Source organism: Haliotis cracherodii, unplaced genomic scaffold, assembly GCF_022045235.1.
Source record: "Haliotis cracherodii isolate W230 unplaced genomic scaffold, xgHalCrac1.p SCAF_18, whole genome shotgun sequence".
Classification (NCBI taxonomy): Eukaryota; Metazoa; Mollusca; class Gastropoda; order Lepetellida; family Haliotidae; genus Haliotis; species Haliotis cracherodii.
In genome coordinates, this window is record NW_027266273.1 from 4415275 (window position 1) to 4437666 (window position 22392).

The 22392-nt window shown below is 37.6% G+C and overlaps 1 protein-coding gene across 1 annotated transcript in view; it reads left to right on the forward strand.

Moving 5' to 3' along the window:
- The first annotated feature begins 365 nt into the window (after window positions 1–365).
- Window positions 366–22392, forward strand: part of LOC139466012 (SEC14 domain and spectrin repeat-containing protein 1-B-like) — a 48152-nt gene continuing 26125 nt past the window's right edge. The window contains exons 1-2 of the mRNA XM_071248027.1: window positions 366–490; window positions 20757–20914. Coding sequence (XP_071104128.1) covers window positions 20764–20914 — 151 coding nt within the window. The 5' untranslated portion in view covers window positions 366–490; window positions 20757–20763. The remainder of the gene's footprint in view (window positions 491–20756; window positions 20915–22392) is intronic.

Genomic DNA, 22392 nt, shown 5'->3' on the forward strand with positions numbered 1-22392 from the left:
CTATGCGAAGGCGCGCGTTGTTTGCCCAGGTAGATAGACGCTCGTCGGGGGAGAATCCTTACCTGTGCTGTTGCGGTAACTCTTCCTCAAGTACCGCTATGTGGTCGGGCGACATGGCTCTTCCAACAGCTGTCAACCTCCCTCGGTAATACGACATCAATTAAATGTCGTCAACAAATTCTACACCTACAAATATAACACTGCAAAGGTGTTCAATATGCACACGATGACGTTGGAAACAATGTCCTATGTGTGATATACGTATACACGTGTAAATTGACAATGTAATTAATTGAACGACAGTCCCCATACCTGGGCGTTACTAAAAATAACTCAGCCGGTGGCTCTAGATTGGAACTTCCTAGGTGATGTGATTGCAAGTGTAGGACATATTTCGTTGTGGATGTAACTTTGTGAGCGGACGGATGGATTAGTGAAACGTGTTTACAGGAGGGAACGCGCGGAGAAGGATATATATACACCTGAACAGGTAAATGCAATATTAACAGGTGTGTATTTGCTATGAAATGGGGATAATTTGGGACAGTTGTCCTGCGTTGTTGAAAACGTTTGCGAGTAGAGGGTGGGTGGGGACCCGTCCCGCGCTCACATACCTGTCTGGATATCACACCTGGCTAAATGAACGCTTGAGGTATCTATATTTGACAGTTAAAACAGTTGGCGCTTTTAAAATATGACCTGTATCTCGTGTCAAAAGCGTCTCGACCTATTTTCAGAGGAGAGCCATGTACATCGCCATATAAAGTTCACTCGACCGGAACGAGCATATACATGTCTGGACATCAAGGAGTGAAACCTCCCTTGTCTATTTCTTATACGCGCAGGTGAATATCATATAGATTCAACATGTCCAGCATATTTCTGGTGACTCGTCACAACTGTATAACGCTCATCTTCAAAACCCAAACAAACCGACTTCCGCTACCATGCAAATACCTGAAACTATCCTGTCTGTTGAAAGTAAATATACGTGGGTGCACACATAGAGATTAGCAGTATTCCTGTATGGTGTCTTTGCAGAAGAATCCCTTTAACCCCTCTAGTAATGCAGTATTCATTTTCAATGGCAGCCTGTATGAACATTGTGCTCTAAGTATAAAATCAATACTATTACTATAAATATTCAACCTGTTGTGAATAGAGTTCACATATTGCCATTTCACAGGTAATTAGCTTGGAATGCACTGTTATTCATAGTATTCAAAAGTTGGATAAGAATAAGGTAATATTCGTATCACAAAAACCAGAACTCGTTATGACATTAATACTTTTCATTTTAACAAATAACACTAAAAAGTATTTGACTTGCTCTGAACCGAAGCATTCATTTGCTTACAGCTGTTTTAGATTTCACTGTTGTGAGTACAGGGTACCCATTAGACAAATGTGTTCTGTTTAGATTTCACTATTGCAGCTTTAGGGCTACCTATTTGACTAATGTGTGCTGTTGAGATTTCACTATTGCAGCTTTAGGGCTACCTATTTGACTAATGTGTGCTGTTGAGATTTCACTATTGCAGCTTTAGGGCTACCTTTTTGACAAATGTGTGTTGTTGAGATTTCACTATTGCAGCTTTAGGGCTACCATTTTGACAAATGTGGGCTGTTTAGATATCACTTTTGCAGCTTTAGGGCTACCTTTTTGACAAATGTGGGCTGTTTAGATATCACTATTGGAGCTTTAGGGCTACCTTTTTGACAAATGTGGGCTGTTAAGATATCACTATTGCAGCTTTAGGGCTGCCTATTTGACAAATGTGTGCTGTTCAGATATCACTATTGCAGCTATAAGACTGCCTATTTGACAAATGTGTGCTGTTCAGATATCACTATTGCAGCTATAAGACTGCCTATTTGACAAATGTGTGCTCTTTAGATATCACTATTGCAGCTTTAAGGCTACCTATTTGACAAATGTGGGCTGTTTAGATTTCACTATTGCAGCTTTTAGACTGCCTATTTGACAAATGTGTGCTGTTCAGATATCACTATTGCAGCTATAAGACTGCCTATTTGACAAATGTAGGCTGTTTAGATATCACTATTGCAGCTATAAGACTGCCTATTTGACAAATGTGGGCTGTTTAGATATCACTATTGCAGCTTTAAGGCTACCTATTTCGCAAATGTGGGCTGTTTAGATTCACAATTGTTGCATAATTGTACCTATCAGACAAACACGAGCAGTTGAGTTTACATAGCTCTTCTACATCATCTCCTGGCTCGAAATCATGTAATATTTAAAATCTACAACTACCTGTCTCTACCTTTAACAACCTCAATATAAGATAACATGCCTCATCAGTCTTTTGAATGTTAGAGAGTACCAAGCAATACCCTCATAGTTTATAGGCCTATCATATTCATGTTATATATGTACATGTTGCAAAAGTATAAATAAATTAGATATTGCTGATGGAACCTAAACCTTCTCAAGAGTAAAATAAAAACCAAAAATGCTGTGTCTCAAAATGCTGTCTCAAAATATTTTGGGGATGATTTTTATTATTATAATTGAAACAATACAAGCAAATAATCAATTTGCTGCTGCCTAAGTTGGACATTTTTGTTGGCCTTCTTCTTAATATCAAATTATTTGCCATATCCCATTAATCACATAGCATGCCAGAATTCTCCAACTATGCAGTTAGTGAGTAATGACTTGGTATTCAGGAAGCACTGGGTCATAATCAATTATATATCAAGCTTGAATTACTCCAAAATCAAAAGCAAACATCAGTGTGAATTGCTCACATACTTAATTGCTTTACGTGAAATACCTGTATACCAGGGTGGTTCACTCATTGATAAAAAGCAATCAATCACAAATGCAGTTCATCAATAAACATCGCAACACCTGACCTCCCAGCTATCCATTGTGTAGTTGTTAATTGCATAATATGATTGACAAGTATGCAGGGGTAAGTGGCGTGTGATGTGTCAGAATAATGTGTTATGTAACCAGACCATGAGGATACTGTGTCCACTGGGGTCAGTATAACATGGAATCTGCAGGTCCAGGTGCAGGGAATGTGTGCGAGATACGCCAAATGTAATTTATTACATGCGGAAAGCGCACGTTAAATCTCTGAGTATACCACTACTCTGGGGGGGCACGGGTGGCCCAGCCGTCTAAGGCGCCACGATTGGCTGTGCAGAGTTGCATCCCTTGGGCACGCCTGAAACCTATGATTGTGGGTTTGAATCCTGGTTCGCCCCGATTATGTTTCTAGGTTTGTCAGCACCATACCCGTGCTCGTGGGTTTCACCGTAGTGGTAAACGTCTGAGACCTGCATCACTTCGGGCTTTCCTCCCACATTAAGCTGACACGCCGCGATATTACTGGAATACTGTTAAAAGTGGCATTAAACCCAACTCACTCACTCACTCACTACTCCAGGGAACAGTTAGCAGGATAAACTATCCAAAAATCGAGATTGTGGCAAACATACCAATAGTAAGAAATCCGAGCAGTTTAGGCCATAATCAATTAATTATTACAACATGTACAAAGTAGACACAATTTATGGATAAAAACATTTAACAATCTGTGAAAAAAAATAACCAAAACAAATTCAAAAGTAAAATTGGCTTATTGTAGTTTATTTAATTTGTCAATGATTTTGTGAACCAATTGTTTAACCCAAGGACGAAATGAAACTGAAGAATAATTGCACCTGGCAAAAAATGTGAAAGTCATGGCATCCTGTATCAAGATGTGCTACATATATTGGCTAATGTTTTACTCTGTGTAATATGATCAGAGAGACCAGTGGTGTAGATATACACAGTATCCCAGTCAACACACTGACAGCAGTGTCTGGGCTCTGTAGCATGTTAATATCATGTCTATTTCGACACTGTCCATCAACCTGACACACACAAGCACCTGTTGTTAATTGACAATCTTAACATGTTTATGTAAACAGTGAGGCATTGATGTTTTGCAAGCATGTTACATTATGTCATTTCTGTTGTGAATATTCCAACAGCTCTAAAGAAACACACATGTTCAAGGGTTGTTGTAATTTTATCTTCAATCATGTCTATCTTTAGTGTATTGCTACTATCAACATGGTAGATTTATGACTGACTACGCCTTTGACTGCCGTGTATGCATGAGGCAAATAGTGAAAGATTATGATGCAGATTACAGTAGGAAAACTTATGAGTTCGTACTCAAAATGTACGGGTCATGGGTGGGCCAGTTGTCTGAGGTGCATCCCTAAGAAGTACCAGGGTTCAAATCCCAGATTTGCCTTGATCGTGTTTCTTGGTTTTTCGGCACAATACCTATAAGTATGAGTGAGTTAGTTAGGTTTTATGCTGCTTCTAACAATATTGCAGCAATATCATGGTGGGAGACACTAGAAATGGTCTTCACAAATTGTACCCATGTGGGGAATTGAACCCAGGTGTTTGGGGTGACATTAACCACTAGGCTACCCCACTGCCCCATTTCACAGATATGATAAACACTGAAGATCCACATCACTTCAGGTTTTCCTCCCACATCCAGCTGATACTCCCTGATAACTGAAATATGTTTCACTCACTCTTGCAATTTTTCCTATTCTGGAATAGGTTAAATAATTATTTATTTTTCTTATTCTGGATCCATTGACTAAAGTTTCACAAATGTCAAATACATCAAAATTTTCAGAATAGTCTTCAATGTCTTTTCTTCTTTTCAAATCTCTTAACACACATACCTCATAATTGATATATACTACTCAAAAGAAGTTAAGGAACTCATTTTTTTCAAATGACAATAGTTAATCTGTTACGGGCATGACAGACTAACTGAAGTCATATGAAATAGTTGGGTGTTCTTTAACTTCTTTTGAGTAGTATATGAATGGAAACAATGCCTTGACTATCATTCTAACACTCCAAGCTGTTTTGCAGTTTCTTCATCACATCCTGGATATTTCCCACCACGCCAGCCCAGATACTGATAACTAGTGTGAGCACACACCCAATCAACAGTTATATGTGGAAGGTGGTATGGCCATGTTTACTGTCTATGGGATTACTGTATTGCTTGTGTATGTGAGTAAGTAAATATATTGCAAGTGGTTCCCTGACATTTGATTGGCTACCTAAGCAATTATTTTTGGCATTTATGCGCTAAGTTCCATAAACCAAAAAATACCATTAGACCTTGGCCTCTAAGAGACTACTGTTTCTTGGTAATTGAAAGGGTGTGGCTTGTGTTGTATTATTGTGTTGAACAATGTTGCTCATTTTGCATTGTTTTTTGTGTGTGTTAATTATTAAATAAGCAGTCTGTGAGGTTATAATTGTTGACATATTTATTTATAAGAATTGACTTCAATATCTGTTTGCATTTATAAAGGTATAAACATAAACAATGCCGTGCACACTTTGCGTAAATCCACTGGGCAGATTTACACAGGTTTCACGTTTACAGTCTATAAAGGCAACAAATATTGAAGTCAGATCATAAATATGTAACTAAAGTGTCCTTGAACATGATGTCTGATGTCATGAAGACAACAGAACTGTATAGTGTTTAGGTTGAGATTTCATCACCATTTTATGTTCAACATTTTCAAAACATGTACATGTAAACAAGGTAAATAGATGATGATTCTTAATTCATTGCAGCAGCAATAACACTTACCAGACAATGCTACAATAGACCCCCGGGGGCTTATATTACAACAATTGTACATGTCATGGTTAGAAAGGTAAATGATGAACCACTTCACTTAAAGAAACTGATTTGCAGACATACATCTTCTGTTTTATATTTTTATAATTTGTTCTTTTTTGTGTTTGTCGTGGCCTGTAGAACAGTGACATATTGTTATTTTTTAATTTGATGTGAGTGCATCATGACACAGACACATATTTGAAATTGAGATTACATGGAACACTTGCAATGCATTTATACAGGAAAGTTTCTTTTAAAGTACAATAGAATTACTTTTATGAATTCACTGTCACTTATAGTAGGACTTCCTCCCTCGGTGGTTTGTTTGTTTGTTGTTTAACGCCACACTCAGCAATATTCCAGTTATATGAAGGTGGTCTGTAAATATTGAGTCTGGACCAGACAATCCAGTGATTAATATCATGAACATCAATCTAAGCAAATGGGATACAGAGACATGCATCAACCAAGTCAGCGAGCATGACCACACGGCCCTGTTAGTCGCCTCTTTTGACAAGCATAGCCTTTTACAGCAAGCATGGGTTGCTGAAGACCTATTCTCTATCCGGATCTTCACGGTTGGATCTTGTGGTTGAGTGTCTGCCCTGAGAGTAGAAGGTTAGGGGTTCGATCCCTGGCCGCGTCATACCAAAGGACATTAAATTAAAAGGAGGTACTTTTTTATACCCTTCCTGGTGCTCGGCATTAAGCGGCTAATCCAAGGACTGGTTGGCTCGGAGTCACCATACTGGTCTTAGTGGACTATTCAATGTTAAACTGCAGCATGGTATCTCTGTGGGCTAGCACTTTAAAATCTGGATTAGTCCTGACCTGACAAGCAGCCACACACATGCATGAGTGAGTGAGTGAATGAGTGAGTGAGTGTGCGTGCGTGCGTGCGTGCGCGCGTGTGCGTGTGTGTGTGTGAGTGAGTGAGTGAGTGTGTGTGTGTGTGTGCGCGCGCGCGCACGTGTGTGTGTGAGTGTGAGTGTGTGTGTGAGTGTGTGTGTGTGTGTGAGTGAGTGAATATTTAATGTCACATTGGCAGTACCGCAGCCACATAGTGACGATACACATGCCTGATTTTGCTATATGTGTTATAATCTTGTACGCAAGGTTAAACCCCATTTCACCGCACCTCACCTTGTTGATAGTAAGTGAATTTGTCCCTTATGATTTCTTATGTAATTCAGATACAAGAAAAGACAATTAAAATATTATTTCAAAGTTGATATTTTCGACAGTGCACAGGTGTGAGCTTTCTCAATTTCCTGTTGATAATTTAAACAGCTACAAACACCGATTGTTAATTTGCAGCAACCACTTGGGATTGAAAGTGACGATGTCACTTGTTTAAAAACAGAACATATTCTAAAGTGTAATATTTTCATAATGTTCTAGATACATGGTTTCGCTATTGCGTGATAATTGGTTTTCTTTTTTACAACAAGAATTTCATTGATGAGAGTTGTTATGGAAATGCCACAGACATGATAGACAAGAATGTATGGTATGGTTGAAATGGCAAACATTCTCCAGGTTCTTCTTTCGTTTCTTTAAAGAAATACTTTTTAAAGGTTATGTGTTTGTTCTGTGTTTTGAACAAGTTTAAAGAGCTAGTTTTTAAAGGTTACAAACTAGACACGTGATGTGGTCAAAGTTCACCTGTTTAGCATAAGCTGGTTTAGCAATGTTTACATTTAGTGAATTTTCTGTTTTTGACCTTGACACTTATTTCTGTGTCATCATGGTCATCATTCTCATAAGAAATCTTTCAAGTATTTAAATATTAAATGGATGAACAAAAGGAAATGTTTCTTGGTTCAGTAATTTTTTTTTGCTAATGAATAAAACATATTTTTCAAAGTTCACAATGTCATATCAAATGTTGCAGACTTTTATTCCTGGTTGGGAACTGATGATGTATTAAAGAGCTGAGTCAGTTGGTGCTCAGTTGTGTTTGTGGGTATTCTTTGGGATGTGATGGGTGTGGGGGTGGGGAATGCACAAGGGGTGGGGTGGGGATGTTTGTGGAATAAAAAGTGTTTATTCCTCTTTACTTCATTTTTCGGGGTGGTCGGGTAGCCTATTGGTTAAAGCATTTGCTTGTCACACCAAAGACCCAGGTTTGATTCCCGACATGGTTACAATGTGTGAAACCCATTACTGGTGTTCCCCGCCGTGATATTGCTGGAATATTGCTAAAAGCAGTGTAAAACCATACTCACTCACTCACTCACTCACTCACTCACTCACTCACTCACTCACTCACTCGCTATTCCAATATGGGAGATGGGGTAGCCTAGTGGTTAAAGCATTCATTGTCATGCCAAAGACCTGGGTTCATTTCCCACATGGGCACAATATGTGGGCCCATTTTTGGAATATTGCTAAAAGTGGTGTAAAACCATACTCACTCATTCTTTTAATAAACAAATATTTTTCGTGCAGCCTGAACAGTAATGAATTAGGCCAGACTAACTTATGCCTTGCTATGTACATTATCTTTTAGAAGCAGGAAACAAAATAACCAAAATATATTACCATGATTACAGGTGAATGGTATCGGGTTGATTTGAGGGTAACTTAATATTCTTTAAATAGAAGCACATGTTCAATCCACACAATGAAACAAATTAGATTTTTAAAAGGAACACTTTCATATCATAACCACATTTAAACTTTGTTTCAAGGTTTATGTAAATGATCATGATGATAAATATTTTATGTTAAATGCCAATGTTCGGAAGTGGAATTTTAGAAAGCAACAAGATAACAATGTGTTGAAACAATGAGGAGATCGCCATTACACCTCCTGCCTACATTCCTGGAGCATTGGGTTTCAGTAGCAGCGTGTCACTACGACATGTTGACATTCACCACTATGCAGCTTACTACATGTCCATTGCTGAAATATCATGTCAACTGATCTGCCACATAGGTAATACACCAGTTATCCTACTTTTCAGCTTCTTCATACATCAGACAGTCTCTGCCCACTAGCTTTCTGACCCATGAAGGGGTAGAATAGGTCTTCAGCAACCCATGCTTGCCGTAAAAGGCAACTGTGCTTGTCCTAAGAGATCGGGATCGGGTTGTCAGGCTCGCTGACTTCGTTAATGCATGTTATCGTATCCCAATTGCCTGGATTGATGCTCATGATGTCAATCGCTTGATTGTCTGGTCCAGACTCAATTATTTACAGACCACTTTCATATAGCTGGAATTTTGTTGACTACTGTGTTAACCAACAAACCAACCAAAAGCTTCCTTCTTTAAAGATGGTTGATTGCTGTAATTCATGTCTGTGATAGATCATTAAGTGGAAATATATACTGAGCAAAAAAGTTAGGGGTCACGAATATTCATGATCTCTATATTTTTTTTTGTTCAGTATATAAATGACACTATCCCAGTATTATCATGATTATGTTTGAGGTTTGAGGTTTTATTTCAATCAAATATTCAATTTCAAGGTTAGTGATTTTTATTGGTGTTAGTTTGTCTTGCTATGCATGGGTCGTTAATGTCTCCTACTACATTGGTCAAAGGTAATTGTGTTAATATAAGGCTTGTTATGAATTATTGGTTTCACTTGACACCACCCCCACCTTAAAAGTACTGCTGTTCACAATAACACATCACTAAACCCCTCATCACTGTTCAACATTTGTTCACAATAACACATCACTAAACCCCTGCAACACTGTTCAACATCTATTCACAAAAACAGATCACTTAACCCCTGCAACACTGTTCAACATCTATTCAAAATAACAGATCACTAAACCCCTGCAACACTGTTCAACATCTGTTCACAATAACAGATCACTAAAACCCTGCATCACTGTTCAACATTTATTCAAAATAACACATGACTAAACCCCAGCAACACTGTTCAACTCCAATAACAATAGCAGCTTGTGTAAACATCAAAACACTGTAGCAATGCTTTTAACAATTCAAGATAACAGGACCACAAAGAGAACTGTGTCCAGCTATCTGATGTCGGAGAGGTTACACAACCTACAGCTATAAGCTGTTTGTACATGCTGCAGATTAAGCCTAGACCTTTCCTCTGTCATGTCTGTCCTGGCGTATGATTGAAGGGCAGACCCTACACACCAGTCAGTGATCCATGCTAATACAGACCCATTGAAAGTACTATCCCCCCTCCGATGCTGTCACCTTTGACATAGACATGTTGGAGACCCACTTGATAATGACGACTTAAGGACCAAATGAAACTGCCGACATTGCTAATACATTTATTGATAAGGGATATACAGAGTCAAAGCTTCTGAATCCGCAGTTTTGTCTATCTGTTCATTACTGTGTTGCTGTCTTTTAACTTGTTGCTGGAAACTACAATATTTGTTTTGTTAATAATTGCCACATATTTTCTAAGCTTTGTGGGCATGGTGGGACACAGATCGTCTAAGATGCCACGATTTACTCTGCAGAGTTGTGTCCCTTTTTGCTCACCAGAAACCTAGCTTGTGGGTTCGAATCCTGGATCACCCCGATTTTGTTTCTAGGCTTGTCACCACCATACCCATGCTCAAGGGTTTCACCTAGTGGTAAAGTGAAGTATCTGCCAAGAATTAAATGCTGTGGTATTAAACTATAATATATATATATTCAAAGTTTATTATAGCATATATTGAGAAAAGTTACTTGCCTACTCTGATAACAAGAAATTTGCCTGGTTTAACAACTTGGAATACTTGCCCTGGGGAAATAAGCCTATATATCATGAAATATGTTGTCATATATCTGCAGTCATCTACCTGGATCTCTTGTCAAACACCTCAACTAGACCTGATGATGGTGATATCACTGGTTAAACCCTGCAGTCATTTCATTTTTTTTGCAAACCATGTACGGCGTCATGACTGCAAAATGATCACTAAAGCCTCCTGAACTGATTAAATCTAAAGAAGAGCATCCATCAGGTAGAAACTAGGACACTAACACTGTTGAATGGCCGACACATTTGTGTGTACGCGTCATTATGTCCCAATGTGCCAATAATCAGGTGTAAAACACTGAAATGTGCTGAATTCACAACCCCATTGGCTTGCCAAGCCAACTGAACAAGCATACAAAGGACGGATTCATGACAACGTTTTGTGACTGTATTAGGAAAAGGATATTCGATGACAGTTTCCGCTTCTGATTTTATGGAAAATGGGTCGGCTGTAACCTGAGGAGCTTCAGGTGACTGAATTATGTGGTGTATGTCAAAGGTCATGACGGGCTGTAGAATATAAAACACCCACGATTCAGTCCTTCTTTGGGCATGATTGAATCATGAATCATATATGATTTTTGTAATCTTGATGTATCCAAGAAGTTATGTTGAGGAATCAGTATTCTATGAATGCATTTGTTTTTTTAATTTTTGAAGAATATTCTGTATTTATAATATGGGGAATATTTTGTTGGAGTTGTTATGGAGGAACAAACTGTTGTCACATTTTACACAGGTGAAGATTGACTGGTAGCTGAAGAATTGTCAGAGAATCTGGTGTTGTAGTCTTGATCAGATTATGACTAAATGTCAAAGAAATAACAACTATCCACAAGATGGTTTGACAAGATGGATGACTTCAACTTTCTAATAGTCAACTTCCCCTTTATCATGTCATAGTCAAGCAGTATTCCTGCACCTCCAGCGTTGGGTGTCTACATTTCACAGCTTTTGAGGGTACAATCAAGCATGCTCTTTCTATGAATATTTTAAAGAGTGTCATATGACTTTGATCAGGGTTATGTCATTGACATGTTCAAGGTCTTTGTAAAACTTTTAAAATGTTTTATAGCAGACGGGCGACTGTGCTTGTCGTAAGAGGCGACTAACGGGAAAGGGGGGTCAGGCTCGTTGACTTGGTTGAAGCATGTCATCAATCCCAATTGCATGGATCAATGCTCATGATATCAATCACTGGATTGTCTGGTCCAGACTCGATTATTTCCAGACTGCCGTCTTAAAGCTGGAATATTGCAGAGTGCGACGTAAGACAACAAACCAACCAACCAACCAATTTTATAGTAGACATGTGGAGGACATTTCCAAATTTGGTGCATCAGTGACTTGTACCACATGTTTCCTTGTTGACTTGCTTTTGCATGTGTTTGTGATGGTGTCAACGGTGGGGCAACATACACTCACCTTTTTGCAAACACCTGGTATCATTGCCATTAGATGTTGAATCATGTACACATACTTATGATATAGTAAGAATCATACAATGGATTCAAAACCCAAACTATAGCTTGGTTGAGCATGCTATGTAACGGTATTCATCCTTATCAAAAATTCTCCAGTAACCTTGGCACCTATACAAAGGCCACTGAAAATTCTGAATGTACTATCTCCAGTATCTGAACTTAATCTACAGATAAGCTATACTCAGCATGCTCAGTGATGTTTCTGATTTCAATCTTCAAAAAATGTCATATGACTTGTGGAACAAAGACGATTGGTTTCAAGTTGGAAACAATATCTGTTAACTTGAACAAGTCCTCTGTGATAAGAATGTGTACTGCAAACAGGAGACACATGAGACACCGAGACACTGGAAACAGAGACACGAGCAACTACCATTGACTACAATGAGGTGTGTTAGAAATACCATAACACATTGACACACATGTAATAACTGGTTGTAAATGCCATGCCTGAGATCACTTGAAAAGCCACAGTTGATATTCCGACTGACTGAGCCGTATGTTGCTTTGTTGCATGTTTATTGCTGAATGGTGTGTTTTTTAAGAAGAAAGAGAGCCCTTTTCATGGTAGATAGATTATATACATCCATAAATATACAGTAGGATTTATGAGATTTGGTTGAGTGAAACTGGAAAAACCTTTCATATAAGACTTTGAAATTGTTTGCACTCTAGGTTGATTCACCCAGCGTATATATTCCATGAGGCAGGATTCTCTCCCTTTTTTGCCAAAAGCTTGTATCATAAATATTTGATAATGATTCATAAACACGTGATTTGATGTCGACCTTATCATACAATGGACTCTGCTTTTAGCAGAGATTTCTTATGATTATATAAATCATGGAAATGTTTTTGTCAGTTTTATTTATAAACAATCACTTCAATTAGAAAAAAATAAAATAACTGTCTTTTATTTAATACATTATTTAATGTACAGCTTTGGTTATACAATGTTATAGTTTTTTTGTTGATATAAACTCTGTGAGGATTCCATGCTAGAATTGTTCCATAGCAACCTGTATTTGTCGTAAGAGTCAACCAAATGGATCGAGTGAGTCAGGCTTGGTGACTTGGTTGATAGAGCGTCATCGTACTCTAATCTAATCAATCACTGGATTGTCTGGCCCAGACTCAATTATTTACAGACCGTTGTCATACAGCTGTCATGTAGCTGGAATATTGCTGTGTGCGGGATTGACAGCAACTGGAACTTCTACCTCTACAGGATAATTAATTTCAACATGTTCAAAGGGGAGATCTACACATAAAAAATGTTTTTTCTCTATTTTATTGGCCTGCCAGTAAAAAAAGAGAGTAAAAGACACAACTGATCTTTTCAGTCAGTCCCCCATGCATGACTTCTAAGAACACATTTTCATGTAGATGTAAGACATTGAGGCTTTTGTGCAGAATGTTCGGAAATATCAGATGCTTAGATGATTTTAACCACTGCTAGTACAGTTTCTCCAGAACTCCCACAGACATAATAGACAGGTAGTAGGTAATTCCTTTTGTTGATGTTATTATCTATCTATTTACTGTTTTTCTCTTCCCAGAATCAAATTTACCACCGGGACCTGACTGTATGATATGTACATATTGTATGAACATTATTTCTACTGAATGGACAAAAAAAATGTATTTTGTCAGAATCAATTTTTCTAGCAAATACCATGTATACCAAGCCTGATTTTATCAACATGATCAAAATACATTTCTTAACTTGAAATTAAATTTGACTTAACGGCAGCTATAAACACCCCAGACTAGACTAATCAGCATTTGTGAACATTACTGTTATTTTATGGTAAAATGGTTAAAGAATCACACCCTGCTCAAGTAAATATTATTAAAAACAAGAAAAATGTTTTCTGTTGACATGACTGATGTTCTTTTACCATATTATATTGAACTGTATTATGCCTAATTTGACTTGTTTAGAAACTTGTTGGCATTTTTAGTGTCTCTACATCAATCATCATAAAATGTTTTAAATGTTGTGGGTTTAAAGAATGAAGAAGAAAGTGTATCATCAGGCTTCATTAAAATCAGATGTTACTGCTTGCTGGCAGTAGTGAGAACTAATATCTGATTTTAATGAGATTGGTTAATGTCTAATGGCCAAGAAGGTCAAGGCATGAGGTGACTAAGATAAGGTTTGAACCTGTAGCAACTAAGTATTCCTGTGTGCTAACTTGGGTCACTGTGACCTCGAGTACCTGAAGTAGAGTATCTCGGCGTAGTTCGGTCACAGTGCCCTGTAACACTAGCCTCAGACAATCAACACTTCCAGAACACTGATGTATTTGTTTATGTGTGATAGTGCAGTGTATTATCTACGGTTAATCTCATCGTGTTAATGCGGATGTTGATCAATCCAATAAGGTTGCCATGAACATGATGAAGGATGTTCATTTCTCACAATCTTGTTTAATTTTGTTTCAAGACATCTAAGGATGGCCTTTAAATATCCCCTAGAGTTGAAATTGCTTGTTAAATCTCCACACATGCTGCAATTCTTTACTCAATTTATTTGACATTGACGGAAGGAAGGACACCATCAAGAAGATAATCTGTCTTTAATATTGAAAATGTTGTCCACAAATTTGAAACCTTTAATGTGCTTAAAAGATGCATGCATGACAATATTTGTTAAATATATTTTGTTTTGTTTATGGCTCTATTGATCCTAGAATATTGAATATTATCTTGATTTTGGTAATATCGATGAGGGAATATTGAATATTATCATGATAATGGTAATATTGATAAGGGAATATTGAATATTATCATGATTATAGTAATATTGATGAGGGAATATTGAATGTTATCATGATTATCGTAATATTGATGAGGGAATATTGAATATTATCATGATTACTGTAATATTGATGACGGAATATTGAATATTATCATGATTATGATCCAGGGATAGAAATGCATTTTATTCCAATGTGCCACAGGACACTCACAAAGATTAGAAGGTATACCAACAACAAGAAATACCTTGGCCATTTTACAATGACGTAGATAGAATCAGTTGTAAGTTAAAATGACCCCGCCTCTTCATTGATGACTCTATTTTCAGTTTCTAAATTCCATGTGTATTCATTGGTTCATATTGTAAGTGCCCAGTTTGCTTGTGTAGTAGGTTTATAATAAACATTCCTACATGATATTTTTGTTAAAATTGTTGGCACTCTTAATATAAGGAAAAATAAACCCAGTGAAATGGACCATGTCAGAGAGTCGGGCTGGAGGGTAGTTCAAACACTGATATTATTGGTCCTTTACACTCAGTGTCCAGATGCTCCTCCAGAGTGTGCAGTGTCCTTGAGACTGCTGCTCTGTGTTGTGCAGGTGCACATGATGCAGCCATCATGGTGTGTGGTCATGCAGTATTTGCATGGCTGGTGCGGAATGCAGAATGCAGGGCAGGGCTCCAATTGATGATTTAGCTGTCCTACCCAGTTCAGGGCTTGTGCTGAGCTATGTTAAGGCAATCTGTGAGACCTTACAACAAGTATGTGTTGTAGGTGGACAAGGATCATTGGTCACACACCTGGATGGTGTTTCAGAAGAATGTGACATCTTTTCATGGTTATCTTATTTCTTCATTGTTACAATAAAAAAATGTTTGCAAAAAAATATCCCCCAAAATATTTAAGATCCCTAATTTTTTGTTCAGTTTAGGTTTAAGCAAGGTAAACGTGGTATTAATCTGTTTTTCACAATTTTATGAACATCTAAATGGACATTACAAGATATTTCAGGGCGATAGGGCTGCAAAGTTATAAAAGCGTTTGCTTACCATACCAAAGGCCTGGGTTCAATTCCTCAAAAGGGTACAATGTGTGAAGCCCATTTCGGGTGAGTTAAAAATTGCTGGAATTTTTATGAAGTGGTGTCACACCATATTCACTCACTTACTTACAACAAGACATTTCTCTTTTGAACTTTTGGTTCATTGATGTGTTTTTCAGTAAACTTTACTCTTAAAATGAGGATGATTGTTTTGGCTTTGAAATCAGGACATGGCAAACTCCTATCTAGTTTAATACTGTCAGTCCATACCGGCCAGTAGTTGCAAGGGTGATTCGAGTTGTGTGGTCTCGGATGTGATAAACTAAATAATCATGATAGTTTACATTCATCATGGTCAAAGGTGTTTTATTTTATTACTTTTCTTATGTAGCCATTGACCCGAAATTACACAAAGAAAAAAGCGAGAGAAATGTGTGTAAAGATTATGATATAGAAAGGGAGATAACTCTTTTACTTGTCTTTCAAAGACACTCTTCAAGCACTGCAAAAAATGCCGCTGTGGAAAGGCTATGTGTCCTTTATCATGTTTATCATGTGTATATTTGGTAAAGGGAGAGAAGATATTTATATTATTTATGTGGAGTGTTGATTTAATGGGAACGCTTGAAGGCAACATATGTGGTTCTGGGAATCAATATGTGTGTGTCAACACACTATTTTGTGTATGTCAATCGTGTCTATAAATGATATTGACGCAGTTTGGCCTGCAACATGCTACAAGCAGTACGGTCGCAGGATGACTTGGGACATTGTGTGGATGCTGTGTCAGTCGTCAATATTGCTATATTTGGAAGAATGCGAACACCTAGCTACGACATGTACAAAAACAGTATTGACCATGCTTTTGTATTGTTCACAGATTTTTGCTAAAAATCAACTTTAATTAAGCTAATTAATGATATAATCATATACCAGTAAGCACAATATATTTGTGTTTTGCCCTACCCATGATAATTTATTGATCATGGGAAATTATCTAAGCCATTAGATAAAATGTTTGGCCTGTTGACGATGTGATTTTGTTTTTTTCTTCACGGCACCAAGTGCCGGCTGTGGTTGACAACTGACTGCGCAAAAGATAATGTGGCTGCACCACATACTTTGCTAGAAATTTAAAACTATAAAAGATTATCTGATAGTTTACCCATCATACGATATATATTTTCACTGAATAGTGACTGTGTACTGGGACAAGTATATTTACACTTCAACATTACTGTACTACTAGGGCTGGGATGGGTAACTCGGGTACTTGGGTTGGGTGGGTAATAGGGGGTTGGGTACCCGGGTAGTAAATTTGGACTCATCCCCGCCCTATGTAATACATGAGTGAGTGAGTTAGTTGGGTTTAACGCCGATTTTAACAGTATTCCAGTTATATCACGGCGTGTCAGCTTAATGTGGGAGGAAAGCTGCAGACCCGGATTTGATTACTGACATGGGTACAGTATGTGAAGCCCATTTCTTGTGTTCCCCGCGGTGATAATGCTGGAATATTGCTAAAAGCGGCGTAAAACCATACTCACTCACTCCGGTGGTTGTGTCACTGATTTGTTTGTTGGGTATCAACACACCCTGATGAAGGGGATCGTTGCACTATAATATCAGTCACCAGATTGTCTGGTCCAGACTTGATTATTCATATGTTTACACAGACTGCCCTACAGATGAAATGCAACTTTTCACAATATACAAACATTCTGTTTAACACAAGCGTTTGATTTTTATGCAGAGGTCCTACATCAATTCGGGGAAGAATAGGTTTTCAGCAACCCATGCTTGCCGTAAAAGGTGACTGTGCTTGTCGTTAGAGGCGACTAATAGGATTGGGTGGTCACCTCCCTGACTTGGTTGATGCATGTCAATTGTGTGGATCGATGCTCATGATATTAATCCCTGGATTAATTTACTCGATTATTTACAGACTGCCATCATATAGCTGGAATATTGCTGAGTGCGGCGTTAAACAACAAACCAACACACCAACATACTACAGGATGCTTGACATTCAGCACTAGATTTATGAATCATGTAAATACTCAAGGTTTGTTTGTCTTTAATGGACAGATAGGGAAACATTTCAGATGAGGATGTATTTTCTCACACTGAAATGGGAGGTGCGTGTTTCCCATGTAACCCTAGCACCACCTAGCCCAGCCTCAATGACCCTGTGCATGCCAGCCATGTTTAGTCGGAGCTTCATAGTTCAAATGTTTTGTAAATTTGACATATATGTATCTAGGATATCCAAACAAGGGTTACACAGATTGTAATGCACATACTGAAGCACAGACACAGTTCTGACACTGGAGAATGCATTGCCATGCTTTCAATTTGCATCACTGTGTTAAAAATGTCTTGCTTTAATTGGTTTGTTGTTTTACGCAGTACTCAGCAATATTCCAGCTCTGTGACAGTGGTGTCATGCTTTAGAAAACAGATATGTAAAGCATGCAATGTATTGAACAGATATATATTAGAATCATTTGGGGGTGACTGACTGTTATCAGATTTTTATTATTTAAAATAACTTTACATTTTCTCTTATTTATTATTTTCTGCTTTTTTAACTCAAATTCAGACCTCAAGACTGTTAAATTAGATTGGACTTGTAAATGTCATAAGCACTTTTAAGATTAAAATTTAATCTATTTAATTTTTCAAATTTTATATGTTTTTACTTGAATGTTTGTGTTCTTCACTAACACTATGATTATATTATTGGTTATGTTCAATTACCATTACTGAAGTACAAGAGTTTTCAAGGGTAAAGAAAGAAAGGTTGAGTCAGACTCAAACCTCAAACTTAGATGCAAGATAGGGCTTGTAATTGTCATTAGCATTTTTTTAAATAAAATTAAGATTTTAAAAATCTAATCAGTTTAATTCACAATTTTTATATGTTTTTGTTTTGAATGTTTGTGTTTGTGTTAACACAATTATAATGATATTGATTATGTGTAATTATCATTACTGAAATACAAGAGTTTCAAGGGTAAACATGGTAAAGAAAGAAAAGTTGAGGTGGGACAGTGTTTTACCCCAGTATACAAAAGATTGACCTCAATGGACCCATGCATGTCATCAAATCCAAATTGCATTGATCGATGCTCATGATGTCAATCATTGGACTGTCTGGTCCAGACTCGAATATTTACAGACCGCCGTTACATAGCTGGAATATTGCTGAGTGCGGCGTCAAACAACAAACATACACGCAAAAATCTAAAGACTGCTGGGGATAATACACTGTATTGTAAGACATCAGAGGCACATCGGTTGTCAACAAACAAACAAAATATCATGACCTAGGTCAGTGGATCAGTGTGCACACGATTTTATATTCTCAGCACCCTGGGGAGTATACACGCACATATAGTGCACATACTCGAGACATGTTAAATATGTGTCCACATTCCTTTAGAATTGCCAACACATGGTAAAAGTCCACAAAATACGTTACTCCCATATGTATGAGTCATGGATGATACCTCTATGTTATATAACTCACACGGCGCAGGAGTTATCCTCAAGCATCTATGACAACAACAGCAGGAGGAAGCTGTTTCAATATCTAATTTAGTTCCTAGACTTGCTGTTCAAGAAAAAGTTCATATATACAACATGTACAAATCAGATGTACATTTGTACAGTTTGTTCTTTCTAACCATGCTAACAGGCCTGTATTTGTTTCTGGGGGTTGGGGGGGCCATGCTGCTGTCATTATCTTCCATGTGTTTTTATTGTTTTGGGTGTTTTTTTTTAACACATACCGTATTCGACGTAATAAGCACACTGCTCTATATGCTAATATATTGGCTAGTGAACAATCACAGTTAGCACCCCTTCCAATTGATCAATGTTCACAAGACTTATTTATTCATGTATAATACGCACTCATGTATTATATGCCCCTTTAATTATGAGCAATTAATCTCTGGAAAATATATCTGTCGTGTATGATAAGCACATACTTTTGATTTATATCATTTCAGGCTGTCAGCATAAACTACAAAATTAACAATCTTTCAACTCTGGGGTTTTTTTCTCACCAAAATTATTTTCTAATAAGATCCCCCTAGTTCTAATGTTAAGAGCGCCTTGGTGCTTATTACGTCAATTACGGTACTCATATTGTCAGGACAATGACAAGAGAACTATGTAATGAAGTACACATACCTCTTAGTTGTTTTTTTCAGACAGTAAAGCAAACATGATGTAGGATGGTGTAAGAACACTTTAAGGATCTTAATTATTTATACTGTTGTCATCATGTATATTTATCTATGTCACTATTTAGTACCTTTTGTACTGTTGTGATTACAACATATTTCAGTATATTATCGTTATTCATTGTAATTCCTTTTGCAAAATTGATTTCTTTATTGAATGATTCAGATTGAAAATGGTAAATGTTATGTTATTCTGGTGTCCTTGCCGTGATGTTGCTGGAATATTGCTAAAAGTGGCATATAACAATACTCACCCATCATCCATATTTGAACTATACACAATTTTATTTTTTTGGTGACATAAAATTGTAAACTTGTAGTGATATAGAAATATAATCAATTTCATACAAAATGTAGCAATACTGTGAGGCCTCAGAGTACAACACCACCAGTACAGCTACACCATCCAGTATAAACACTTCCTCATACCAGAATATATACGTCTCCGTTAGACTGTACATCACTTACTTGATATTGGTGTAAGAATCTACAACGAAACGTCACTCCTAATTGTAATAAAGAAGCTGTTCATCCATATATTTGTACAAGTATCAAGTTCAAGTTTAATTTCACAAGGAAAAATATTTTCTATAAAAAATTCAGGGGGGGCAACTGCCCCCCCGGCTGGCAACGGCACTGTTCTTATCCTTACTTAATGAGGTTATGTACAATGAAACCTTATTCTATGACTTACAATGCTAATCGACTAATACCCAGACCTGTTGCCATGCTGTTTACACGCTTCTGTTTCTCCGACCAGGTGAGGTATGGCCAACTACCGGTCAGATGTCCCTCCGTCCCCCAATCCGTCCATCCAGAGTGACCGGCGCAGGTCCCGAGCGGACAGCGTGCGAGCGTCCCGGAACAGCCTGGCCCGACAGAGCACAGGAAGCAGTATATATGGGTACCTGGTGGGAGGTCAGTAATTTTGTTGATAAGACATGATGTCAGTCATGATGAAAATATTTTTCACATACCATATTCGACGTAATAAGCGCCCAGGGCGCTCTCAAAATTAGAAATAGGGGGCTCTTATTAGAATATTATTTCAGAGAAAAAAAAGATAAATTTAGTGGTTTATGCTGACAGCTTGAAATGTTTATGTACGACAGATATATTTTTCCAGAATTTAATTGCCCATAATTAAGTGTGCATATAACACATGAGTGCTTATTATAAGCGAATAAATAAGTCTTGTGTACATAGATCAATCGGAAGGGGTGCTAATTAGGATTGTTCTTTGGCAAATATATTAGCAAATATCGCTTATTAGAGCTGGGCGCTTATTACGTTGAATACGGTAATCATTGTTTATTATTTGACCGCCTCCGTGGTCTAGTGATTAGAGTATCTGCCCCGAGAGCGGGAGGTCAGTAGTTCAGTATTCTGCCCATGTCATTCTAAATGATGTAAAAACATGGTACTTGTTGTTACCCTGCCTAACACTTGGCATGAAGGGGATAAAACAAGGACTGGTTGGCTCGGGGTTGGTGTAATGTGTATGAGTGGGGCATCATGTTAAACTGAAGCATTGTACCTTAGCAGGCTAGCGCTATAAAACCAGCATACATGCATGTAGCTGTACAAGTGCACTAATCTTGAATGCGATTCACTCCATTTCACCACACCTTACTGTATTATTTTACATTAAACATGATTATGATGGTTTTACTTTTACTATTATGAAGAATGATAGAAGCGGATATAATCATCTAGTCACTGTTTACATGGTAATTGACTGTCTCCGTGGTCTAGTGGTAGAGCGTCCGCCCGAAGAGCGGAAGGTCAGGGGTTCGATCCCTGGCCGCGTCATACCAAAAGACCTTAAAAGATGGTACTTGTTGTTACCCTCTCTGGCGCTCGGCATTAAGGGGCTAAAACAAGGACTGGTCGGCTCGGAGTCAGTATACTGTGTCTGAGTGGGGAATTCATGTTAAACTGCAGCATGGTTTTTCAGTGTGCTAGCACTATAAATCAGCATCAGTCCGGACTACTACAAGCAAACACACACACACGTGCATGCACGTCGCTATATAAGTGCAATAATGTTGGATGTGACGTTAAACCCCATTTCACCTCACCCACCTTACATGGTAATTAATTTATACATAAATAACAATGGATTGTTTAAATTTTGTTTTTTAAAACATGATAGTTATAATATGTACAGTGAAATTGGTAGGGAATTTGTTTCCCATAGTATATTTCTTAGACCTGATAGTGGTGATGATGATTTCTTCTGGTCACGAAAGTCATTTTTTTGTCATGCTTTGCTGATAGAACATTAAAATTATGTGTCAAACAAGTGTTTTTCCAAAGTTTTTGATTGTAAAGAAAGCTGTCGAGAAAAACATATATATTGAAATTGAAATATTAAGATAATTCTGTTTGCTGAG